This window comes from Meles meles, chromosome X (assembly GCF_922984935.1).
Source record: "Meles meles chromosome X, mMelMel3.1 paternal haplotype, whole genome shotgun sequence".
Classification (NCBI taxonomy): domain Eukaryota; kingdom Metazoa; phylum Chordata; class Mammalia; order Carnivora; family Mustelidae; genus Meles; species Meles meles.
In genome coordinates, this window is record NC_060087.1 from 8337828 (window position 1) to 8365630 (window position 27803).

A 27803-nucleotide genomic window follows, 5' to 3' on the forward strand; every position below is an offset into this window, starting at 1 on the left:
ATTCTAACAGATATACAGTAAGGTTCTGTTCTCACCTTGTAATTCTTTATCACAGGGAAGCTAATGAAATGCTTTCATCTGGTATGACTAAGAAAAGAGTTGTTTTGGTCCAGTGGCAAGATTCCCTTCTTCACTGCATATTAGCTGAAAATAAGAGGCCAGCTCACTGGCCTGAAAAATGGATGATGAGTGAATTGGGGATTGGGATATTCCTGTGTGGCCATTTCACGTCATCTGGGCCACATAGTCATAACTTCTACTTGGGAATTACTTATTTTTGAGCAGGAAGGAAGGAAGCAGCAGGCTTCATCAGTAAAATGGACCACACTCCTCACACTTCTAAGAGCTTATGGTGACAACATTGCTTGTATGACTTCAGACTTTTCAAGTTTATTGTGCCTTCTCTTGTGGCCCAGTCTATAGTCTGCCCTGTAGGATGTTTCTTTTTTTTTTTTTTTTTTAAGATTTTGTTTATTTATTTATTTGTCAGAACGAGAGAGGGAGAGAAAGAGACAAGAGAGTACAAGCAGAGTGGCCAGCAGAAGCAGAGAGAGAAGCAGGCTCCCTGCTGAGCAAGGAGCCCGATGTGGGACTCGATCCCAGGACCCTGAGATCATGACCTGAGCCGATGGCAGTGGCTTAACCCACTGAGCCACCCAGGGGTCCCTATCCTGTAGGATGTTTCATGCGTGCTTTAAAAGAATGCTTACTACGAAGACTCTCAGAGAGGAAGTTGATGCTGACTATAAAGTAACTTGTGAAATGTACTTTGAATCAGTTTATGACACCACTATGTAAATGAGGTTTCTTCCTATTCTCCTAAGGTAAACTTAACAAGGAGATGCATATTTATGATGCAAATTATTAAGAAAGCAAATATACTTGCAGAAATCCTCAAAATGTAGCTGTCAAAATATTTTTTTTTCCCTATCACTGGTTTTAAAAAACAGGTGAAGGTGTGAAGATATTATTTTTTTTTTCCTCACCATGTTCTTCAACGTTTATGTACATAAGAGAGGCTTAGTAAGACCATTCCCACGGTTGAACTGAGCTATTTGACATTTATGTAATTAAAAACTTATTCATTTACTGCACATGGGAAGAACTATACTTGCTAAGGACATAATTATCCAGGATATCAATTTTTATCCTCTGGCATATGAAGTTGAAATAACGAAAAGTAGGAAGCACAAAGAGGCAAAGCATAGCATTATGCAATGTTTTGAGCTTTGCCGTGCAGTATTAAAAAGAAATTTCAAAGGGAACCTGGATGGCTCAGTCAGTGAAGTGTCTGCATTGGGCTCAGGTCATGATCCCAAGTTCCTAGGATTGAGCCCCGTGTCCGGCTCCCTGCTCAGTGGGCAGCCCTCCTTCTCCCTCTGCCTCTTCCCCCACCCATGTTCTCTCTCAAATAAATAAATAAAATCTTTAAAAGAAAATTTTTCATGTTTTCAGGTGCTACAAATTTTGCAAAATATACTTGCTTTTGTTCTTTCAAACTTAAAACTGATCATTTTGAGATAGAATCTTGAGATGAGGTGGACATTTTCTAGGGTAATTAAAAAAAATAAAGTCCATGTCCGGACAACAGAATTCCTCCATTTTGCCTAAAGTGAGGAAGACCTTTTTCCAAGACTTTTGAGTTCTTGCCTTTTTGTGTTGTAGAAGGTAAATAGTTAAGATTGCTTTGTTATTCAATTTATCACTACTATAGAAATAACATTGAGGTTGAAGTTCAGGGAAGAACTACTGAAATTGTTAAGAGTTTTGCTTTTGGAGTTATTTACCACCTGACATCTGTCTCTTGTTACTGGTTTCCCAGTAACTGGTCTCCCCTGGAGTTTAGGCTAGCTGCTGCTGCCTCTTCACAGGAAAGGCTCCCTGCTCTTCCCTGATGTTTTCGCTCTGCCTGTGCCCTTCTCCTTCTTTGGGGATATGTTCCTGTTGTTGGGCGTGCTTTTTCTGGTCTTTATATTTGAGGATTTGGACTGTCATTTCTATTAACTCTGCTTAACTTTTGCCTTGTGTGTTGCAAACTCCCAAGAATTATTGTTGACTGAAATGAGTCCAGTGAGGAATTAAATGCAGCAAGCCTACTTCTCAGGACAGTATAAAATTAAGAACACGTTTGCCAGAGCACTTGAAATCGTTGACAATAGGCATATCTTTTGGAAATAGTAGTTTCTCAATTTATTGTTTTCTACAAATGCATTGCTATAGTCCTTGGCTGGCTGTTGTGTGCAGAGTTATTATATGTGGTTACTATTTCTCAGGTTAATCACCTTTTTGAGATTGAGATGTGAGAAGAACTTTTTGGTTGAGAATTTTAGTGAGATGTTGGCCTGAAGTTCTGCTTCTTCCAGGATATATCTGGACTCTGTACTTGAACCCACTGCGTGACTCAGGTGACATTTGCAATCCTGATTCATCCCTTACCGAGCAGCATATTGATGCCAGAGGATGTTTCCTGATGATCATCAGTGTTCCTTTTGGTCAGATATACTTGGTTTTTCCAGGAAGGGGAGTTGGCAGCTTAGAGCCAATTGGTACTTGACTAGCTATTAGTGATGTGTTCTTTTCCCTCTGGGTGTCAGCTCCCCGAGGGCTCTGTGACAATCATACTTTAATAATATTTAGAGGACACAAATTGTCTTGGAGAAAATGTTTCTGCCTTGGAAGCATCTTATGAGGTTCTTGAAATCTGATTATAAATGAACTCATGAAAGAGATAAAAATTTTATAAGCCAGTTGGATTTTCCCTAAACCAAGTTAGGAATACACGGTTTATTTGTTGCTTCAGGTAACACAGGCTGAGTTTAAAGGGCTTACTGTAAACCTCAAATTCCAGGTTATCCTTGGAGATAAAGATTGATTGTTCGGTCTTCATTTGCTACTGATTGTTCTTTTATTGAAGTTTACAAGGTTCTCTAGTTTACCTAAGAGTAGTTAATTTGGAGATTGTCTTTTTAGTCTAAGACTCTTGAATTCAACTGAAACACTTTCTCAGAGGATTTAATTTTTTAAAAATACAGTAGCAGTTAAATCTTTGAGAGTCTTAAGCAACTTCTAGGCATTTATTGATTTTATTTCTTTGTATTAATTGTGGATGTATGTGGTACAAAGGTGAACAAGAGCGAAAAGCTCCAAGAGAAGATGGACACTGAGATCTGACATAAGTGATGAATGATACAGTGATAAAAAGGAAGTAGATAGCTGAAGAGGTTTTATTAAGATTGTTAAAAGATAAACTGAGGCATGTTTTAAGACTTTGAACAAATACCATTGGAATTAGGCAGTACCAAACCTTAAGTGGTTAGGAGCCTTTCGCCAACAGGAGCTTGGAGAAAAACTTCTATAAAGCAAAGATAGGAAATCATTGAAGGACTGTACCTCACAGCCTAGTTGGCTGTTTGTGATTGGTGGTCCATAGCGTTTTGATTTCATAACCTTGAGGCATTTACAGGCTTACATTTGGGTTTGCTTATATAGGCTGCCCTCAGTATTCCAGCCACCTCAGTCTAATGACCTCTTTATTTTATTAATTTAACAGTTCCCACTTTTGGCCATCCTCTCATACATGACAGATAGAACACGTTTTGGTATTAATGGCACTCTTTTGTTTGTTTGTTTGTTTTGTTTTTTACTTTTTTTTTTTTTTTAAAGTAAACTCTATGCCCAGTGTGGGGCTTGAACCCACAAGATCAAAAGCCACATGCTCCACTGACTGAGCCAGCCAGGCACCTTGGTATGAGTACCACTCTGTCACCGTGAGAGTTAAGTTGCTCTTATCTTGCTGTGAACCTCATAGGTGATGATGTCAGGTCCGTGGAAGAAATGTTTCTGCTGTTCATCTTGTCCATCTTGTTTCTGTTTCTCCAAGCCCAGTGGGACCATCTGATGTGCTGCTGATGGCTGTGAGCATGCACTTAAGACCTTTAAGAGAAAATATCATACCAGACCACTAAAATGATGACTTATTATAAGAATAACACTAACAGACTGAAGTATACTCCTCAACCCCCATGAGCCAAGCCAATGGGTCTCAAATAAGTCAAAGAGGGGACATCAGCCTGTTCTAGCCAAGCGGCTGGTTTGTTAATTTACTGTATTTGCTGTGAGACCAGAGTGTTGGTCCAGGTGCCACAGGAAGTATCTGCTGTGGCACCGGCTCCTCCTTGTTCAGCCCATAAGTCACCTAAAGCAGTTCTCTTATCTGAAACCATCTTAGCAAGAACATCTGGAGACTTAAAATTGTGTAGCTATGGCCTGAGCAGTAGTTCAGCAATAGTTGCCCTGGTGAAGGAGCGTTATTTTCCTGTGCGTTACCACAGAGAAGAGGCAAGTGGTGGAAAGGCAGAAGGAATAAAGAAGAAGGAGAAGAAGAAGGAATAAAGGTTCAGATTGGAGATCTTGATCCATGATCTTGGGGGAGCTGTCCACCTCAAGATGCCATCTGCTTCTGAGGAGGAACCTCCCTAGTCAACTTTAATTTTGGATCTCCAGCTGGCATGCAGTTCCAAGAGTCTGGAGGAGCCCCTTTTCATGGGGAGAAGTGGACCCAAGTTCAAGTCCCTGAAGTTTGGCTGTGGTCTTGGCAGTGAGAAGGACGGTTATGGTTTCTTCCAGGGAGGTTCAAGGGCAGCCTTTGTTCTTGGTGATTCCAAGTCAGAAAGGTGGGAGAAAATTAGAAATGTTAACCTGGAGAGTTGTAGCCAGACACTTGAGGAAACTAGAATTCAGGATCCAGTTCAGGTAATAAATACACAGTAGTTTCCTTCTTCCTTTTTTTTTTTTTTTTGGTATCCATTTTTTATTTACATTGTAGTTAGTTAACATATAGTGTAATATTGGTTTCAGGAGTATACAGTAGTTTCCTTTCATCCTTATTATTTCTAAGTAGGTTTTTTTTTTTTTTTAAGTTTTATTTATTCAAGGAATCTCAATGCCCGCCGTGGGGCTTGAACTCATGACCCTGAGAGCAGAGTCACATGCTTCTCTGACTGAGCCAGCCAGGCCCCCCTCCTAAGTAGTTTTAATTACATATGTTGATTAGAATTCTTAACCCAGAGAGTCCTTTATTTCTAGTGAAAACTAAGAGGTAAGCAACATCGACTGTCAGTTACACTAGCATTCTGTGGATTGGGAAATTTATAAATATATTTCACAATTTCTAGAAGTATATTCTTCCTCAGTAAAATTTTTGATGTGTTAAAAAAGATGTCTACTAATAGATCCAAATATCTTTAGTTCCTCTGTAAAAGAAAGCCAAAAGTGGATAAAGCTGTGTTCAGTAATTAATGTTTTAGTATTTTATCCTATTTCGAATGATTGAGATACTCAATGAATAGCCATCATTTAACTTATCTCAGTATAACTTCGAGGTTTCCAGTTATTAAAAAGATTTCAAGGGGCACCTGGGTGGCTTAGTTGGTTAAGGGTCCTCTTGATTTCACTCAGCTAAGGTGAGGATCTCAGATCTTTAGCCCTGCCTAAAGCTCTCTGCTCAGTGGAGAGAGTCTGTTTCCTCCTCTCCCTCTCCCTCTGCCCCTACACTGCCCCCGACCCACAATCTCTCTCTCTCTTTTTTTTAAAAATTTATTTATTTATTTGAGAGAGAGTGAAAGCAAGAGGGATCACAGAAGGAGAAGCAGATTTGCCCCTGCGGGGAGAGCCTGACATAAAGATAGATCCCAGGACCCTGAGATCATGACCTGAGCTGAAGGGAGACATTTAATTGACTGAGCCACCCAAGTGCCCCACACTCATTATCTCTCAAATAAATAAATAAATAAATAAATATTTAAAAGGAGATTTTGAAAACTATCTCCTTTTGGGGGTTTTTTGACCCCCCAAAATGTATAACTCATTGATAATCGTAATATTAACAAAATCTATATAGTGTTTTTATGTTCCAAGCACTTTGTATTTAATATTAAGTACAATTAATATTGACCCTATAAAATATGTACTATTAAGGGTTCCTGTCTGGCTCAATGGATAGAGCATCTGAGTCTTGATCTCATGCTCATGAGTTTGAGCCCCATGTTGGGTATAGAGATTACTTAAAAAATAAATAAATAGGGGCACCTGGGTGGCTCAGTGGGTTAAAGCCTCTGCCTTCGGCTCAGGTCATGATCTCAGGGTCCTGGGATCAAGCCCCGCATCAGGCTCTCTGCTCAAGCAGGGAGCCTGCTTCCTCCTCTCTCTCTCTCTGCCTGCCTCTCTGCCTACTTGTGATCTCTGTCTGTCAAATAAATAAATAAAAATCTTAAAAATAAATAAATAAATAAATAAAAAGAAATATGTATTATTATATGGACATATACAAATACATATATATACACAAATATACATATATGATCACCAAGAATACACATATTATTAATATATATAATTGTATATTTAGTTCATATCTTAAAAATATTTCTTTTTCATCATGCAAATAATAGAACAGATGATTTTTGGCAAATATATACATAAACACATAACATGATTCAGTGCTACAATTCATAGTGTAGAAATGGCTTGAGTTCTTTTTATTTTTTAAGTTTTCTTAATATACTGTATAGATGTGTTATTTACATTATCTTTTTCATTTTATAGTATAGTTGACATATAATATTAATTTGAGGGGCCGCTGAGTGGCTCAGTTAGTTAAATGTCTGCCTTCGACTCAGGTCATGATCTTGGGGCCCTGGGATTGAGTTCTGTGTTGTGCTCCCTACTCAGTGGAGAACCTCTTCTCCTTCTCCCTCTGCCCCTCTGCCCCACTCGTTCTCTCTCCCTCTCCCTCTCTCTCTCTCGTGTGCATACACACTCTCTCAAATAAATAAATAATATTAGTTTCAGGTGTATAACAGTGATTGAACAATTAAAAACATTATGAAATGCTTACTACAAGTGTAGTTACCCTCTGTTGCCATATGAAGTTATTACAATATTATTGGCTATATTTCCTATGCTGTACTTTTCATCCCTGTGACTTATTTTATAACTGGAAGTTTGTACCTTTTAATCCCCTTCACCTAGTTTGCCTATCCTCCCAACCCCTGGATTTTGGAAACTGTTTTTAAGTAGATTTACCATTAGGCATAATTATTTGTTGAAAATACATTTATAAACCTCTGTCTTCCTTACGTATATTTAATTTACTTGTTCTTAACAATTATCTTGAAATTACTTGTGAAAATTTTATAAGGCATTAAGCAGCTAAGCATCATTTTTGCTGACATATTCTGTAAGGAAGATAACATGAGCTTATTTCACTTTCAGTAAACCTAGGTAGAACAAAAGTATTATATTTAATGCTGGTAACTCTAAAGACATGCCTATTATAATTAAACCAACACAACACTTAAACTAGCTTTTATTTACCAAGATTATTCTAGATCATATAAACTTGAAAACCATTTGGGTTAGTTCCTATATTTTTGAGAATATACTGATTTAGGTAAATACTTTTGTGTCTTAAGCTCATTAAATAGATGTCTTTACAAATTAATTTTGGTGATATCATCTGGAGGTAGAAAAATATCACACATCTATAACATACATACATAGAAATGCAGACAGAAATCTTATATTTTTAGAGGGATATGAGTGGCTCAGTTGGTTAAGCATCTGACTCTTGATTTTGGCTCAGGTCATGATCTCAGGGTCATGAGCTCAAGCCCTGAATTGGGTTCTGCACTTAGCGGGGAGTCTGCTTGAGATTCTCTCTCTCTCCCTCTCCCTTTGCCCCTCCCCACCCCAGTGCTCGCTCTCTTTCTCTCTCTCTCTCTCTCTAAAATAAATAAATAAATAAATCTTAAATAAAAATTTAGCCATGAGACCAACAGACACATACAAAGATGCTCAGCTTCACTCATCATCAGGGAAATGTAAATCAGAACCACAATGAGATACCACCTAACACCAGTCAGAATGGCTAGTATCAAAAAGGCAAGAAATACAAATGTTGACAAGGATGTGGAGAATAGAGAACCCTCATCCTGTGTTGCTGGGAATATAAATTGGTGCAGCCAGTCTAGAAAACAGTATGGAATTTCCACAAAAAATCCGAAAAGAGAAATACTGTATGGTCCAGTAATTCCACTTCTGGGTATTTACTCAAAGAAAATGAAAACACTAATTTGAAAAGATACATACATCTCTATGTTTATTGCAGCATTGGTTATAATAGCCAAGATATGGAAGCAATCTAAATGTCCATCAAAGATGAATAGGAGTGCCTCGCTGGCTTAGTCTGTAGAGCATGTGACTCTTGATCTCGAGGATGTAAGTTTGAGCCCCATATTAGGTGTAGAGATTACTTTTATAAAGATCTTGTAAAAAAAAAAAAGGTGGATAAAGAAGATGTGGTATATACACACAATGGAACATTACTCAGCCATGAAAAAGAACAAAACCTTGCCATCTGTGACAACATGGATAGACTTAGAAGGTATTATGCTACGTGAAATGTCAGAGAAAGACAAATACCATATGATATCACTTAAATGTGAAATCCAAAAAAACAAAACAAAGAAATAAACATAATAAAACAAAAACAGAAACAGATTCATAAATAGAGACCAGACTGGTGCTTGGCAAAAGGCAGGGAAGAGAATAGGCAAAATAGGTGAATGGGATTGGGAACTTCCAAATTATAAAGCTTCCAGTTATAAATAAGTCACAGGGAATATAGTCAACAATAATGTAATAATTTTGTATAGTGACAGGTGGTAACTATACTTCTTGTGGTGAGCATTTCATGTTAGTAATTGTCAAATCACTATGTTGTATACCTGAAACTAATATTATATATCAACTATACTTCAATTAAAAATACAGATAAATTTTGGGATGCCTAGCTGACTCATTTGGTAGAGCATGGGACTCTTAATCTTGGCATTGTAAATTCAAGCCCCATTTTGGGTGTAGAGATTACTTTAAAAAAATCTTCGAGGGGGGCGCCTGGGTGGCTCAGTGGGTTAAGCCACTGCCTTTGGCTCAGGTCATGATCTCAGGGTTCTGGGATCGAGTCCCACAGTCGGGTTCTCTGCTCAGCGGAGAGCCTGCTTCCCTTCCTCTCTCTCTGCCTGCCTCTCTTGTGATTTCTCTCTGTAAAAAAAAAAAAAAAAAATCTTCGGGGATGCCTGGGTGGCTCAGTCAGTTAAGTGCCTACCTTTGGCTCAGGTCATGATTTCAGGGTCCTGGGATTGAGCTCTGCATTGGGCTCTCTGCTCAGCAGGGAGCCTGCTTCCCTCTCTGCCTACTTGTGATCTCTCCCTCTCTGTCAAATAAATAAAAATCTTAAAAAATAATCTTTAGGGTGCCTGGGTGGCTCACACGGTTAAGTGTCTGACTCTTGGTTTCAGCTCAGGATATGATCTCAGGGTCAGGAGAAGGAGTCCCTATACTGGGATCCACAACCTAAGATTACTTAAAAATGCTTCAGATTCTCTCTCTTTCCCTTTGCCCCTCCCCGAGTTACATATATGTCCTCTATCTCCCTCTCTTAAAAAACAAGAACAAAAAAAAACCAAGTTCCTACCCAGTTTTGTGTATCAGGGGCCAATCTTCCCAATTTATGGCCATGAAACTACTTGGGGAGAAAAAAAGTCCTCTTGAGTACCTTGTCAAGTTTCAGCTGAGGCAAAGAATAAATATTCCTGATAGTATTGAACAACCCCGCGGAACCAAGAGGAGTTCTCAAAGAGGTGCAAAAGATAATACTTTTCCCAAATCCAGAGCCACTCTTAAAAAGATAACCGATAGAAAGAAGACTTAGACTGTTCCCCTGAGAGCTGGAATTACTAAGGAGTTTTAACAGTTGGTAGGACCCTCGCCACAAATGGAATGCAATCCACATTTCTGCCCAGGCTTATCTAGCCATGAATGGTGGCTCAACACACATTTCTGTTCAGCTATCTCTTGGGGGCCCCCCGTCTGATGGTTGCCAAGCCAAATTCTCAAAGATGCAAAATGACACAAAAAAGGCTATTGCTGTCCTTAGGAGAGAAAGGATGGATAACCAATGTTTTTTGTTTTTTTTTTTCCCCCTGCCGATCCAAATTTGGAAAGGAAGGGAAAATGTGAAATTTACCTTCTCTCCACCAGGCCACAGAGGTCTGGGAGGACTGACTTTGGTAAGACTTGGTACCATTTGCTGGCCTCTGCCAGTTTTCCCAGGATGCCTTCTGCCTGCTCCAGAGTGTCCCATGTCCCAGCCGGTCTTATCCTGACCACCAGAAACAGTACAGGAGGAAAAATAATTTTCTTTCTACCCTTTGTAGTCAGTGTCTGGCTGAGACCCCTCTTTCTCTAGGGCATCTTGTAAATTGATAAGATTATCTAAAATGGTTAAAAGTTCGCACTGAAGCCACTGTAATTGAAGATTATCTTTTTAAGATTAACGTACTTGTTCAGTCTTAAAACAAAATTTTATTCGTCTGAGGCCTCACATTGGCACTGATTCAGTTAAAGTCAGATCTAGTCTGACCCCAGACCCAGTCCAGTTTTTCGGTCAGACCCAGTCCATTCCTAGCAGTTTTGGACCCAGTCCGGAAAACGAAATGTTCAAATAAAGTCTGAAAGCTCATAATGCGAAAGCTGTGGAACTAGGATCCAGGAAGCAAGTAGGACTTGTCTACTATTGCCACAGGCAGCAAGAAAGCAGCGAGCTGAAGGGGCTCAGCAGGTACCTGTGTTTGGTTTCTCATTGCTCTGCAACTGTTAAACGACTGAGGCATATTAAATTTTTTTATTTTTATTTTATTCACTTTTTAAAAAAAAGATTTTATTTATTTGTCAGAGAGAGAGAAAGAGAGCACAGGCAGGGGGGCAGCAGGCAGAAGGAGAAGCAGATTCCCCGCTGAGCAGGAGCCTAATGTGGGACTTGATCCTAGGACCCTGGAATCATGACCTGAGCCAAAGGCAGATGCTTAACTGACTGAGCTGCTCAGGTACCCCTTCATTTTATTTTTTAATAAAGATTTTACTTATTTATTTTGTTAGAGAGAGGGAGAGTAAGAGAGAGAGCGAGCACTATCATGGGGAGTGGTAGGCAAAGGGAGAAGCAGGCTCCCCACTGAGCAGGGACCTCTCCCCAACCCCCAATGCAGGACACAATCCCAGGACTCTAGCATCATGACCAAACTGAAGGCACATGCGTAACCCACTGAGCCACCAGATGTCCCATATTAAAATTTTTTAGAGTTTATTTGAACAAATACCAGTTCAAACTGGTCATTGCCAAACCGGAAATGGTTAGGAGCACTCCCCTCACAGGAGCTGGGGGAGTTTCATGGAGAAAACATGAAAGCAAAGTAGGGCAATTATTGATTGGCCATCACTCCGAGCCTAGTTGGCTGTTTGTGACTGGTTGTCCTTAGCATTTTGATTTTGTAACCTTGAGGCATTTAGAGGCTTTGATTTTGCTCTGCTTTTGTAGGTCTCCACAGCATTAGAGCCTTCTCAATTTAATGGCCTCCTTGTTTAATTTAATAGGATTTTATATTTAAATCTCTTGAAGAATATTCATTTATTGGGTCAGTTTCCTATGTCAGCTAATTATACCGTGTGGATTTGCTATGGCTGCAGCAGTGGTGATGTTCTTTCCCAGGTCAGTGGGGGTTTTGCATTGCATTTGAGAATCAATATTCCTTTGGGTTTGATAGTTTCTGTTTATCTTTTTTAAAAGAATTTATTAATTTATTTGACAGAGAGAGAGAGAAAGCATAAACAGGGGAAGCTACAGGCAGAGGGAGAGGGAGAAGCAGGTGCCCGATGCGGGCTTGATCCCAGGACCCTGGGACCATGACCTGAGCCAAAGGCAGATGCTTAACCAAAGGCAGAGTCACCCAGGTGCCCCTCCTATTTATCTTATAAATCTTTTTTAAATAACACAAACATGAAAATAAGAAAATAAGAAAAAAAAATTATTTTAGCTTTATTTTTTGTCCTGGGTCAATAGATATGCATAGGACCAGAATCTGTCTTTCATTAGTTCATTTGTTTTTTTTTTCAATGCACTGTTTGTAGAATTATACAGGAATACACACTTGAAATATCTGCCTTTCTTCCTGAGGTTGGCTATGAAGATAGAACTTGTAAGAATTAAAATAAGTAGGAAGTGCTTAATACTCTAAGCACAAGAGTATCCAGAGTTCTCTGCGTGCTTTAAGGCAAGAAGGAACCTTTCTGCAAGGGTAGGGTTTGAGCAGACGCAGGTGGGGGAGAGGTTTGAATTTGGTCTTGATGTTGGGTTGGCATTTCAGAATGACCTTACAGCAGAGGAGGTAGGAGCTTGAAAAGAGGCTTAGAGGTGAAGAAAGTATTAGAGGGAGGGAATGGTATGAGGGAAAGCATTTTAGTCACCTGTGGGGCTCCTGTAGGGACCAAGGGATTACTTAGACTAATGTAAAAGTTGTCCAAAGAAGAAGTGCCAGAAACTAAGTTTACACGTGTGTTAGGTGGAGATCAGGGAAAATTTGGATGCCAAGCTCAAGACTTATTGTACAGATAAAAACTTCTGAATTTCTATGTAGTAGTGGTATGTTGTCCCCGAGAATTCACCTCATAGGCCTCCTACACTGGGGAGCAATTGTCCCAGAGCCCCAGCCTCTGTACTCTGGGCTCCATTGTGTCTCTTGCCTCTCATAGGCTGCTCCCCAGCCATGGCTGAGGGGGGGGGGGGGTACTAAAGCATGCCGTTTCAGGAGGCAAACTCTTTGTTGATTGATCTTGACTCAAGAACTCCAGACAGCTTTGCTGAACCTTCCTTAGATATTAAGGGGTCTAGGATGCTTCAAGTAAATGGGGGTCTGTCAGTTCTCTTAACTGAACTCACCTCTTAACTTGCCTCACCACATCTGTTATTTCTCTCTCTCTCTCTTCCTCTCTTTTTTTAAAAGATTTTATTTATTTGAGAGAGAGAGAGCATAACCAGGGGGAGTGGCAGGCAGAGAGAGAGGGAGAAGCAGACTCCCTGCTGAGCAGGGAACCCAACATGGGGCTTGATCCCAGGACTCCGGGATCATGACCGGAGCCAAAGGCAGACGTCTAACCGACTGAGCCACCCAGGACCCCTGTAAGTTTTCTTTTGCATAGCTATTTCTATTAACAAAATACTCATATATTTAATCTTGTCTTGACTTTTGCTTCTTAGATAAAGCACCAGGACTAACGCGGTGTTTAGGTTAGCAAACTGGTTGGAGGTGTATGACTCGGGAGATGTGTTTGTATGGCTGGCACACTGCTTTTATTTAGAGCACGTGGATATTTGAAGAGACTTTGGTGAAACTGTGGTGATTATAGAGGTCTATAGGACCTCCCTAGGTTCCCCTGGGTATTGGTAGTGGGGAGTCACTGAATATTTTTGACTTATTACACAAATGATGACACATTATTTCATAGTTCAGTCATAAACTATATATTATTGCATAGTAACACTCATTTTTGCCTCTAGTTCAGTGCTTCTGACTTAGAACTGTTGTGTTAAGTGTTTGACAAAGACAGATTAGAAATTCTTTTCTCCATTATTTTCTTCCCTCAGTATTCTTTTATACATTTTATCAGGAATTATGGCATGGCCATACAACGTCTTAATTTAGAGTGCCCCTTCTTTGTGTAATTTGTGAGAGAACTCTTATGACAGCCAGAAATTATTTTGAGTCAGTTTAGCATTAATAAAGACATGCTCCTTGTTCGCCTGTTACTCAGCTTTGGGTTCTGCTTGGTCTTGCATTGAAATAATTCTATGTTTAGGATCTTGCCCTTGGTTGCCTTGGATCTCCTGGTACTGTCACAACTTTGGGCTGTGACTTTGCTGCAGGTGCTAACAGGAGGAGATAATAGGCTGCCAGGCAGAGGCAGAGGGAGGGAAAACTGGATTCCCACACATCCTGCGGCCTTGGCAAGTGGCACACATCGCATGAGTCTGTGAAAATAACTTCTGCTGGGAATATGTGCCATAAATAAACAAAGACTGCTTAGAAAGTTAACAAAAGTGAAGGAATGAGGGAGGAAGAAGAGAGGAGCCTGGTTGAGGACTGAAGAAGGCCCTTGAAGGGCACTGGATTGGCAGCACTAACTGGGTGGTCAGACACAGCAGAGAGGGGAGGACAGAGGAAGCCAGCTAGGGGATGTGAGAGCCCACAGGAATCAGCAAGACTGTGAACAGGGTTCTTGGAAGGGGATAGTGGCCAGTGGTTTTGATTTGCATGCATAACTGAACAATTAGGAGCTTTTGGTATCCTTTAGGGAAAGCATGTACTTCTTCCTGAGTGACCCAGGGGTTATTTAACAAATGCAAAAGCAACGAGGCCTGTTGTCTTTATATGCAAAACCATCCTGTCATTCTTTTGTCACTCTGGAAATATTCTAGAGAGTTGATGCCTCATTGATCCCTGAAGACTTCCAGTCATCTGCTGATTCCCTAAAAACAAGATACATTCCAGAATTGAAGAGTTTAATGGATATTTTCCATTGACCATCCCATGCTTTGATTTTGTTGGCATTCTTAATTTCTGTTTATAGTAAAATGTGAGTGTTTCCCTGGGCAGTAAAATGGATTTTTCTATAGCAAATGTTTGTTCCTATGCAGAAAAATGTGAACAAGGCTTTATAATTCATTGTTAAGGAGTAGTTTCATAAAGCTAATCATTATTTAAATCGAAGGTGGTAGAGATAGAAAAGTTGGAAGAACAGCTATTCGCGATGTTTTCAGGAGACAGATTCTCACAGTGAGTGAAACTGAGTGGATTATACTGTTCTTTAAAAATGTATAACACATTTTGTACAAAGAAGGTAGTCAAAACCAGATATCATTTATCTTCTAGGTGGATGAAAAAGAGACCAAGAGAAAAAAATAAGTGGCTTAATCACCCAACTTTACCCAGAGAATGGAATATAAAATGCAAGATTCCAAACCCCGCCCTTCCATTTCATCTTCATTTTTGAAAAGTACAGGTGAGCATCATCATTTCAAAAATTGATCTAGTGGCTGTGAAAACAAAGTGGCCAAGACAGCAGTGCAGATCTGGTTCAAAGATTGGTTTAGTTTTCTTGCAATTACAATTCGAATGGTATTGTTTTCTTATTTGTGAATGTGGAAATACGTGACTTGATTTTTTTAAAGCACATCTCTCTGAGTTGTGTCGGACATATGTAGATGGGCTACACAGAACTCAGTCTCTACGGGAAGGACAACTCCGACAATAGCCAGCAGTGATAGCCACAGCCTAGGGAGTACACATTCTGTGCTGGACATTGTACTAAGGTGCGCTCCATAGGTTTTCCACTGAATCCTTATCATAAGATTCAATAGGTAAGTATTTTCGGCATTTTATGAGTATGGAAATGGAGGCATAGAGAGGCTAAGACATTAGCTGAGGTTCAGGTACCTTATATGACTTGTCCAACTTTGTTTTCTCTAGAGGTATTTCTCTTAACCAAGGCAGATTATGTAAGTGGTAAAATGAGTGCTGGTGGGAATACACCAGCTCCTTTCACACATTTGATTCTCCTGAAAGGATATCCAGATTGTAGAGTAAGCCGAATCATAGGAAGAACTACTATGTGGCCTGGTCTTATGATATCTTATGTCCATCAGCTACTTGCTTTTGGGAGAAGGACTTCACCAAGTAGTAGTTTCCAGGTAAGTAGTTCAGTTAATAAAGGACTGCAAACATTGAGTTTAAGCAATAGCAGGGGAAATATGGTGTAAAAGCACAGTTCTTAGTTTTGGGGTCTTAGAAATCCACAGACAGCTACTGAAGGCCCAGGGTAGACAAATTCTGTGAGCGGTAGTGATGATCTCCAAATGTATTTGTTCACACATCATCTCAGCAAAAAATGCTGAGACCGGCCATAAATACGTGTGTGTGTGTGCCTGTGCCTCTGTGTGTGTGTGTGTGTGTGTGTGTGTGTATTTCTAGATTATATACAGCAGTCCCCTCCTACCCATGGTTTTGCTTTCCACGGTTTCAGTTACCCTTAGTCAACTGCTGTCCAGAAGTAGATGATCCTTCTTCTGACATTTCATCAGAAGATCAACAGGAGCTCAGTGCTCCATCACAGTGCCCACATCACTAGTCTTACATCATCTCAACACGCAGGCATTGTGTCATCTCGTCATCACAAGAAAGGTGAGGACACCACAAAACGATGTTTTGAGGAGATAGACCACATTCACATAGCCTTTATTATAGTATATTGTTATAATTGTTCTATTTTATTATTAGTTATTATTGTTCATCTCTTACTGTGCCTAATTTATAAACTCTATCATAGCTATGTATGTTTAGGACAAAACATAGCATAGATATGGTTCATTACTGCCTGTAGTTTTAGGCATCCACTGGGGGTCTTGCAATGCATTTCCCTTGGATAAGGGAGGATAAGTGTACTACTAAATTAATATATTAAGAGATCATCAATGAGAGTTTTATTTATTTTTTTTAAGGATTTATTTATTTATTTCAGAGAGAGAGAGAGTTGATGAGCAGGGGGAGGGGGCAGAGGCAGAGAGAGAATCTTCAGGCAAACTCCCCACTGAGCACAGAGATCACGACCTGAGTCAAAACCGAGGGTCGGATGCTGAACTGACTGAGCCATCCAGGTGCCTCTCAATGAGACCTGAGACTTTTTTTTTTTTTAAATGTTTATTCGACAGAGAGAGATCACAAGTAGGCAGAGAGGCAGGCAGAGAGAGAAGAAAGCAGGCTGCTCGCTGAGCAGAGAGCCTGATGTGGGACTCAATCCCAGGACCCTGGGATCATGACCTGAGCTGAAGGCAGAGGCTTTAACCCACTGAGCCAGCCAGGCGCCCCGAGACCTGAGACTTTTAACATACATCAGGTTTAGTAAAATTTTGTGAAGTGATGGACTGAATATGTCTCGTGGTTTCTGTAAAAGTTTTAATTCCAGTATACTTAACATACAACATTATATTAGCTTCAAGTATATATACTTGCACTTCCGTACATCCAGGTGCTCATCATGACGAGTGCACTCCTTAATCGCCATCACCTGTTTCACTCATCCCCCCACCCCCTCCACTCTGATAACCATCAGTTTGTTCTCTGTAGTTAAGAGTCTGTTTCTTGGTTTCTCACTCTCTCTCTCTCTCTCCCTCTCTTTCCCTCTCTTGCTTTCCCCGTCCCTCTTATGTCTTTGCTCATTTTGTTTTGTTTCTTTAATTCCACATATGAGTGAAGTCATATGGTATTTGTCTTTCACTGACTGACTTATTTCACTTAGCATAACACTCTCTAGTACTATTCATATCATTGTAAATGGCAAGATTTCATTCTTTTATTATGGCTGAATAATATTCCATGACACACACACACACACACACACACACACCCCACATATTCTTTATCCATTCATCAGTCAAGGGACATTGGGCTGCTTCTTCATAAAACCATGAGGTTCATAATATTATTGAAAAATATGGTAATGGTTTGTTTTTATAGTCTAGATGTTTATTTTTATTTTATTTATTTTATTTATTTATCACAAGTAGGCAGAGAGGCAGGCAGAGAGAGAAGGGGAAGCAGGCTCCTTGCCAAGCAGAGAGCCTGATGAGGGGCTCAATCCCAGGACCCTGAGATCATGACCTGAGCGAAGGCAGAGGCTTAACCCACTGAGCCACCCAGGCACCCCTGGATGTTTAGTTTTAAAATATTTTGCAAATTTTGATGACTTTGTGCTACAATTAGCCAATTTCTAAAATAGAAATATACTTTTGTGCTGAGATTGATGGCTAACAGTACCATACGTAGGGAGCCTTCTTAATTTCAATGTTGTGTGGCTGATTTCTCCTTGGATCTGATTGTATCAGTATTTTTCAAGTACTGCATATCATAACCTATTGGTAGATTATAATATTAATAGCACAGCCTATTGGTGGATTATACTATTAATAATAGCTAATACTACTTTTTAATAGAATAAAAGACAAAATGTTAGAGTGTGTTATTAATAAGTATTGTTTTAAGAAACTCTTCTTTTGGTTATATACCCCTATCTCTATATCTGTATGTACTTACACGTCTATATATACATACCTAAATACAAAATTATGATGTGAAATGTGGTAGTCAGATGTTTTTGAAAGTACTGAACTGCATCATTATTATTTTTGTTCAGGACTTGTCATTGTTCAAAAGGTTATAATAGAAGAAGGAGAAACATAAACTCTATTTTCTTGTTTTTCTCTTGTGCTTGCATTATTTCCATTAGTGTCAGACCTTGATTCCTTTACACAGAGCTTTTTAAGCCATTCATGAGTTGTGTGAGTGCTCTTTTAGTCCCAAGTGGAGAATATAGTCTGTAAATTCACTTAGCCAGTATCAACTGCAACAGAACAAAAGTATTCCAGGTGCCTGACAAACCCTTTGGTAACTCTTTCCCTCAGGAAATTTCCAGTAACATGCTCGGCTCATTACCTTCAGATATCCCGACTGAGAGAGAGTACCACTGACGATCTTCATATGACTTGTTAGCAAAGCTTAATTTCTTTCTTACTATTTTAGACAAAAAACACGTTTAAATTAAAGTGCTGATACTGTTATCTTGCACCCGGGTGGATTGTTTTGGGTCATGCCCTGTGCGGCACGGGCCCTGCTCTGTAGACACATTCTCTAGTTGCAGCCACCCCTGCCTTCTGTTTTGACCTCCTGTCACACCACTGTACCTGCTCTGGCCTGACCACATTGAACACCCCAAACAAGTTCCTGCTCAGGCCATTTGAACCGGTGCTTCTCTCTATCCCATAGGATCCCTTTGAGTCTAGATATTGTCATCATGCCGCATTTGGCTCAAAAGATACCTTCCTGAAGAGGATCTTCCTGATTACTGTATTTCGTATAGCCCCCTCCTCTTTCCACAGCCCTCAGTTACTCTCGATTCCATTATTCTCTTTTATTTATTTGTTTTCATAAAAGTTATCACTATCTGTTTAATGCCACCCCCACACTCTAAGCCTTCTAGATGAGCCTCTAGAATGAGATTTTGTCTCCACAGCATACCCCAATATTCCCAGGATGTTTTGGGGGGGGCTGGTAAATATTTCTAGAGAGATTCAACAAATGACTTAACATTTCTCCTGTCCCTCTGCCTCACTTGACCCAGTGCTTTTGGATCTAGTTTTCTCATTTTTCTCTGAAACCAGTTCCTTCCCATGGTATCAGTTGGCAGAGACACTGTATAATGAAGGGTGGATGGTTGTAGGATAAGCCAAATGCTGTGAGAACTCCCTGGAAGAAATGCTCATGGACAGGGGTCGGGTAGGGATGCTGGTCCTGGAAGTCCTGATGGTTCATTTTTTGGTAATAAAATGATTATTCCACTTAACGCATTTGAGACAGAGACTTACAACTCCTGATGAATTATGCTGTTAGCTCTAAAGGACATCAAAGTTTTATGTCCATGGACAATTTCCATGATCAGAAATTTGATCTCCAATTGGAGATATTTTCTTGAGACACGGTTAGTAGAGACTGGTAAATTTTATCCCTGTAGACAAAGTATTACACTCTGAATTTGGAGTTAATCGACTGTACCTAAATGCACCACCACCCTGCCTTATGTGTGGTACTCGGTAGACTCTTAATAGGTATTAGTTAGATGAATAAATAAATAAACATAGTCAGTCATGGGATTTGGGTTTGGGCTGTCTCTGACATTATTTAATTGTGCACCGTGGATCAGGGTCTGACAGTCTGGGCCATCACCAGTTTTTATAAACAAAGTTTCATTGAAACACGGACATGCTCGTTTGCTGAAGTATTGCCTTTCCCATGCCAACAGCGGAGTTGAATGGGTGTGACAGAGACCATATAGCCCACAAAGCCTAAAATATTTACTACTTGGATATTTACAGGAAAATTTTGCTGACCCCTGGGCTGGAGAATGTCACTTAACTTCTCAGGGCATTGATTCTGTCATTCGTGAAATGAGTTAAATGGCCTCAGTGGTGTCTGAAGTCCTCCTCAGATCTCACACCTGTATTTCCTGGAATCCAAGAGACTATGTTCGGAAACTCAAAGGGATAGGGATTTAAGGTTCCCCCCACTGTCTTCTTAGAAAACATGATTTCAAGAAGCTATGTTTTCATTAAATGGCCATAAATATTTTACCACATGTGTCTTAAAGACGTATGGAGCGTTCTAGGTTGAGTTCATTTCTCTGGTTTGGTGTTTAAGTGCTTGGAGCAGCAGACTTACTGTGCTGCTGAGTTCCTTCCCACTGTTTTTACCAAAGGCTTTGCCAAAGCAGAAGTCAAGAGTTTGTAAAGAAACTCTGAAAGGTGGGTTTGCTTATTATCTATAATGCTTTAGGTGTGGGTCTAGTATATTGAGCTAAGAAGTGAAAAATCATGTTAAATATAACATTAAAATCTCAGCTGAATTTCTTTGACTTGCTGTGAGGTCTTTTATGGGCCAGATAAGAAAATTACTAGTTGCTTACATGTTTCAGAAGAAAAATTCTGGTTTGGGAAGAAAATGTTGTCTATTAAGTTAGAATCAATTACTTTATCTTGATTGGTTTTCTTGTTTTGGGTTTAAATTACGAAGGCTTAAGCGAATAAAAGCCTCATGGATACCTTTCAAAGATCATTAGATCTGCAAAAACTTGGTTCAGGTCACAGGATTTGCACTGATATTTCTTCTTGCCATCTTTGTCCTTAGCTACTCCTATTTCCATTGCCGCACCCTACATCAGAGATCACAGAAGATGAGCAATATAACCAAATCATGGAGTCAGGAGTCTAACAAACTGAACAAAAAGAAATAGAATACATTGAATTTTTATGTGAGGACAAGCAATGAATTACAATTCAGGGACTCTATCCCTTATTCATTAAACATTTGTTGAGCATCTACTATGTGGCAGTTCTACACCAGGAGCTGGAGTATCTCAGTTATATGTTATCTTTTATAGAATGCTAATCTATAGAAATTTAGAGATTTCACACCAGAATCCCACTCGATTTTCACACAAAACTTTGAGAGGGAATCAGAACAAGGATTCTGTCCAACCCTAAGGTTTGTGTGGACCCCTCTGGGGGAATATTGGAGAGGATAGAGTAGAGAGGTGCGTCCAGCCTGCTCCGGCCTCCTCCAGGTGAGTTTTTTAAGATGGGCTCTTGCTGTGTGAACTGGGGAACACCGGGCACCTCACTGACCTGAGGTTGGGGAGCAGAGAAAGGTCAATGACATGGTACTGGTGCAGGGCAACCTCTGCATGCAAGAGGTGTGATTTCCTAGTTTATGTCGTCCTCTGTCTCCCAGACCCAAGCAGGAGGCTGGATTTTCAGCTCACAGCGAGAGCGTCCCTTCTGGGTCTACATAATTACCAGATAACTCTGGTGCTTGCCCAACACCCCCCTCCCAACCAAACTCAAAGAGCTCCTTCTCTCTTGGGTGTAGAGTACTCACACCGGTGTCCATGAAACGTGAACATTTCTTTGCACATCATCCGTCAGTGTCCGATGACCTAATAATAATAGAAATAGCATCTTAGACCTGTCGATAGGTAACTCTTTGCCTTTGGGTAAGTACCTCCCTGAGCCATAACAAGGGAGTTGGACTAGATTATCTTTGAGGTCTTTCCCAGTTCCTACTTCCCATGATTTTTGGACTTAAACTTGATTCCCAAATTAACTCAGTTTATGCAGGGCTCACGATCCAGAGATATCACTGTAGCAGATGCTGTCACGGCAGTTCATACCCCCTTGGCCCTCCCCGTTTCTGCAGGCTTTCACTAGCACTCTGCCAGAGGCTTTCATCTGGCTGCTGAGACATGCTTGGCTGGAAATGCAGGGGAATTCAGATCCCCAGCAGTGGTCCTCCACTGAGGCCAAATGTGAGCTGAAGAAAGATTCTGCAGCGTTCTTTTTCCTTGGGGGAGACAGCTCTGAAGCGAGTTCTCACTTAGCCACAGCAGTAACTTGTTGGTTAGTGCACACCACATTGACTTCCTTCTCTTCCCTCTCTTATGTCACCCCCAAAGTAGCCGCTTGCACTCACATCCTTCGCTGAGGGTCCGTTTCTGGGGGAGCTCAACCTAAGACTAGCCCCAAGCAAGTCTTACTGTAATTCATCTAGTAGCAGATGCATTAAATCACGGTGGTCAGTTCCTTGAGGAATATATCTTGCCCACCCCGACTAGGCTTAGCAGATTTAGCAAATAAAAATTTAGGACTCCTAGTTATATCTGAACTTCAGATAATATCAAATAATTGTTTAGTATAAGTTTATCCTATCTCAAATATTACATGGGATATACTTACACTAAAAAAGTCATTATTTATTTGAAATTCAGATATGGTGGGGGTCCTGTATTTTACCTGTCATCCTTAATCCCAACTCCCATTAGGCAGCTAGACCAGTTCCAGAGCTGAGGAAAAGAGGGTGATTGGGATTGGCTTAGAAGATGTAGAACGTAGAGGGAGTGAATGGCAATGCTTTAGAGATAAAGACACATCCAGTGCCAAATAGGAGACGGGTGTGAAGTGGTGGACGAGGAACCATCAAAGAACTTGAGCAAGGAGGCAAAATCCGGGTACAACGAAACTGCGACCAGCCATCTCAAACAGTGTGGGGAAGGAGATGCCGAAGTCAGTGAACTTGCCCAAACATTAATTCATTTCTCGAGCCCCGCTGCTTGGCACAGTATCCCGCTGAATAAACGGGTAGGGAAGGAAGATTGGCAGAAATAGGGAATTCTCTTTTGTGAGCTTTATGGAAAATGCTGCCCGCTAAAAACTGCACGGGGCCTTTTAGAGCAATGACTTGCATCTGATTATAGAAGCATAGAAAATATGAATTGCTGTGTGAATTCTAAGTAATGAGCTTTTCAAACCCTTTCCTCATTTCTCATTGCAGGGACCATTCAACTTAAATCTTTCGTGGCTAGCCAGGTTTTTGAGTGCCACTTGTATGTTCAAAGCTAATTTAGCTGATAGCCAACTTATCTGAACCTCGAACAATATTACTGGAGCATTTAGATTGACGGAGGGACTTTAGGATGAACATTCCCCATTCAATTTCAGAAGATTGTAATCAATTTATGTTTTTAATGATATTTTCTTTTCTTTCTGCAGGGAAGGTAAAATCTCATCCTATGTTTATTATTTCTAACTATAAGTTCAAAGTTGAAAAAGATTGGTTTTTATCCTCAGCAAGCTATATGAAATTTCCTAACTCTTTTATAGAGAAAATAAAAGGAAATACAAAAATAAATGAATGCATATAGATAACAGAAGAGTAGCGCTAACGTGTCCTCAATTTTCATTAAAGTCACCTTTTATTGTTACTAGACAAAAACATTTTTTAAAATTAATTAATTTATTTTCAGCGTAACAGTACTCATTGTTTTTGCGCCACACCCAGTGCTCCACGCAATACGTGCCCTCCCTATTACCCTCCACCTGATTCCCCAACCTCCCACCCCTTGCCCCTTCAAAACCCTCAGGTTGTTTTTCAGAGTCCATAGTCTCTCATGGTTCAGCTCCCCTTCCAATTTCCCTCAACTCCCTTCTCCTCTCCATCTCCCCATGTCCTCCATGTTATTTGTTATGCTCCACAAATAAGTGAAACCATATGATACTTGACTCTCTCTGCTTGACTTATTTCGCTCAGCATCGTCGCTCAGCTCAGTCCCATCCATGTTGCTACAAAAGTTGGGTATTCATCCTTTCTGATGGAGGCATGATACTCCATCGTGTGTATGTACCACATCTTCCTTATCCATTCGTCCGCTGAAGGGCATCTTGGTTCTTTCCACAGTTTGGCGACCGTGGCCATTGCTGCAATAAACATTGGGGTACAGATGGCTCTTCTTTTCACTACGTCTGTATCTTTGGGGTAAATAACCCAGCAGTGCAATTGCAGGGTCATAGGGAAGCTCTCTTTTTAATATCTTGAGGAATCTCCACACTGTTCTCCAGAGTGGCTGCACCAACTTGCATTCCCACCAACAGTGTAAGAGGGTTCCCCTTTCTCCACATCCTCTCCAACACACGTTGTTTCCTGTCTTGCTAAGACAAAAACATTTTTTATGAAACACTAAGCAGGCCAGTCTCCAAAGTGTGGTTTCTTTTTTTTAATTTTTTTAAATTTTTTTTTATTTTTTACTTATTTATTTGACAGAGAGAGAGATCACAAGTAGACAGAGAGGCAGGCAGAGAGAGAGAGAGGGAAGCAGGCTCCCTGCTGAGCAGAGAGCCCGATGCGGGACTCGATCCCAGGACCCTGAGATCATAACCTGAGCCGAAGGCAGCGGCTTAACCCACTGAGCCACCCAGGCGCCCCCAAAGTGTGGTTTCAACTTTAAATCATTCGTTCCATGGCTGATATATCTTTAGAGTTCATTCTACGTTAACAGTGTGTCAACCACATGAGAAGGGCAGAAATCTATATATGGAGAAATACCAAAAATGCACCTAGGAATTCAAAATAATATACATCTTAATGTAAAATTAAAGACGTATTTGTTCTAACTTTTCTATCAGTAGTATAAGTTTTCTCTGATGCTACAGAGCTGTTAAAAAAAAAAACCCATAGACCCCAAATGGAGTCACTTACCAGGCCCACCTCACCAAACCAGGGCTTAATCCCTAACCTAATCGCAGTTTCAGACTTCCCTGGAAATGTAGTCTTAGTGGGCCAGTCTGGAATTTTCTGGTTAGCACCAGTGAGGTAATCTACCACATGGACTCTCTTCTATCCCCCAAAGGGAGATGATGTAATCTGCTCTTTCTTTATCCCTGCTCCCTTCTGTCTATAAAAGCCTTTCATTTTGCACAGCAACTTGGGTTCCTTCATACTTGCTGGATGGGATGCAGCCCAATTCATGAATCATTCAACATAGCCAATTAAATCTTTAGGTTTTACTCTGTTGAATTTTTGTTATTTAATAGAGCCAATGATGTTACTTTGAGGTTTATTACCAAATCTGTGTGGTAGCGTCATAGAAGTATGTAGAAGAAGTAAAATGAGGTCTCCTGTTTCTGAGAGTGGCAGGGTCAGTCATTCAGACCAATTCCCTGGATGAGATATTTTTTATAAAGCTTAAAATTACCGAAGAGCTGACAAAAGCACAAAAGTGAAGAAAAATGTAAAATAACACGCGTTGGCGAGGATGTGGCGAATCAAAACCCTTGTGCGTTGCAGTGGGCATGAAAAATGGTGTAACTGCTGTGGAAAACAGTTTGGCAGTTTCTCAAAAAGTTAAACATAGAAATACCATATGATCTAGCAATTTCACTCTTAGGTGTATATTCAAGAGAATCGAAAGCAGGAACTCAAACATGCTTGTACACCAATATTCATAGCAACATTTGTCGCCCTAGGCAAAAGGTGGAAACAACGCAAGTGTCCATCAGTGGAGGAATGGATAAAAATGTGGTCTATCCATTACCATGGAATATTAACTCATCTATAAATAGGGATGAAATTCTCATACATGTAACAACACGGATAAACTTTGAAAGTTTTAAGTAAAATAAGCCAAACACTGAAGAACAAATACTGTGTGGTTTCACTTATATGAGGTATCTAGAGTAGGCAAATTCACGGAGACAGAAAGTAGAATAGAGATGACCAGAGACTGTGGGAAGGGGTTATGGGGAATTACTACCTCAGGGGTATAGAGTTTCTTTTGGAGATGATGAAAAATTCCAGAAATGGATAGAGGTGATGGTTACATGGCATGTGAGTGTACTTAATGTCACTGAACTGTACATTTAAAAATGGTTAAAGTGGCAAATTTAATGTTATGTATATTTAATCACAGGGGGGAAAAAAGGAAAAAAAAAAAATGAAGGAGAAACCCGACAGGTAACTGAGCACAGAAGCTGCTTTTGACCTAATGGCATTTATCAATTTTCAGAAAATTAAGACCTATTTTTTACAGCCTCCTGCAGCAGGAGAGACAGAAAGCAAAGCATAGAGTCTTTTTGTTAGGTTTTTAATACTAATCTCATTAATTTTATCATGATTGTGTCCGTGATGTTTCTGACTCGGAGACTATCAGTAGTGTTATTTACATAATAATTATTGCAGTGGGTAGGGAGAGGGGGGTGGGGTTATGGACATTGGGGAGGGTATGTGCTATGGTGAGTGCTGTGAAGTGTGTGAACCTGGCGATTCACAGACCTGTACCCTGGGGCTAATAATACATTATATGTTTATAAAAAAATGTATTAAAAAAATAATAATCGGGGCGCCTGGGTGGCTCAGTGGATTAAGGCGCTGCCTTCGGCCCAGGTCATGATCTCAGGGTCCTGGGATCGAGCCCCGCATCGGGCTCTCTGCTCCGCAGGGAGGCTGCTTCCTCCTCTCTCTCTGCCTGCCTCTCTGCCTGCCTCTCTGCCTACTTGTGATCTCTCTCTCTGTCAAATAAATAAATAAATAAAATCTTTAAAAAAAAATAATAATAATCATTGCATTGGCCCATTTGTCCCCGACCTTACAGCCTGGGGCCTCACAATGAAAGTCAGATAGAAAAAAAATCTCTCCTTTGAGGGACCAGATGATCCATAGGTGAGGGATGGAGAAGAATGGATTTTCTCTGCGTATATATAAGGAAAGAGGCAATTGTCTTCTCCCATTCTTTTGAAAAGAGGGAATAAAACTTTTGCTTCTTGGGAATGGGGTGAAAGGATCTTGGGTTCTCACTCTAACCTTTTTTTTTCTTTTAATTTGACAGAGATCACAAGTAGGCAGAGAGGCGGGGGGGGGGGGGGGGGGGGGGGGGGGGGGGGGAAGGAGGCTCCCTGCTGAGCAGAGAGCCTGATTTGGGACTCCATCCCAGGTCCCTGGGATCATGACCTGAGCCCAAGGCAGAGGCTTTAACCCACTGAGCCACCCAGGCGCCCCTCACTCTAACCTTTTAGAATGTTTCTTTTTAATGACTAGATAAGCCTGAATGACTGGTTTTCCAAGGCCCTGAGCCTCATTTTCCCTTGAAATGTTAACACATACCTCCAGAGTTAGGAGAATCTCTCTGGAGTTCTCTCAGTATCTATATATTCTACATTACTTTCCCAAGGCTTGCTCTTGGCTCTGAATCCCAAGTTTTCAGCAAAATTTATTCAGAAATCCCCACCTCTGCAGAAACACAAAAAATATTTTCTCTGCTCTCACCCTGTTGAATACCACACTTCAAAAATTTTGATAAAGCTCAGTTTATCAGCTCTTGCCACTATTTCAGAATGATTTCCCCATAAGATCAGGAACAGGGCAAGGATCTCCCTGCTTACCGCTTCTATTCAATACTGTACTGGGGGTTCTAACCAGTACATTAAGGCGAGGGGGAGAAGTGGGGAGAGAAGGACAGGAAGAGGAAGAAGCAAAACGGATTTCATTTGTAGATCACACGATCATCTATGTAGAAAATGCTAAAGCATCTACAAGAAGCCTACTAGAACAGTAAGTGAGCCTAGCAAAATTATACCCAAGTACCTGTAATGTATGGCAGAATGTGATAACTGCTTTATAGAAGTACTGTGTCCTTCCTGAGTACTGAGGTGGCGAGATTAATTCTCTTGGAGAAAGTGGAAAGCATCATAGGAAGTAAGCTGTGAATCAGGTGTTTGAGGAAAGATTGATTTTGGTCAGGAAGAAGGCAGTTGACGTTCTAATGGGAGGACAGAGAAACAACAAATGTTTGGAGATGGAAAATCATGGCACTGAAATGTCAGACCTTGACTGTCAGACCTAGAATTAAGGACTTGATCTGAACCATTTGAAATAATTCTCAAAACCTTCCTTAGAGTGTTGTAAAATTATCTTCACAGCTATAAA

General features: G+C 40.4%; 1 protein-coding gene across 3 annotated transcripts in view; it reads left to right on the top strand.

Moving 5' to 3' along the window:
• FRMPD4 (FERM and PDZ domain containing 4) overlaps window positions 1-27803 on the top strand; it is an 865179-nt gene that overhangs the window by 22986 nt on the left and 814390 nt on the right. For all 3 annotated transcript variants that reach the window (XM_045995842.1, XM_045995843.1, XM_045995846.1), the window contains exon 2: window positions 14823-14952. In XM_045995842.1, coding sequence (XP_045851798.1) covers window positions 14886-14952 — 67 coding nt within the window. In that variant the 5' untranslated portion in view covers window positions 14823-14885. The remainder of the gene's footprint in view (window positions 1-14822; window positions 14953-27803) is intronic.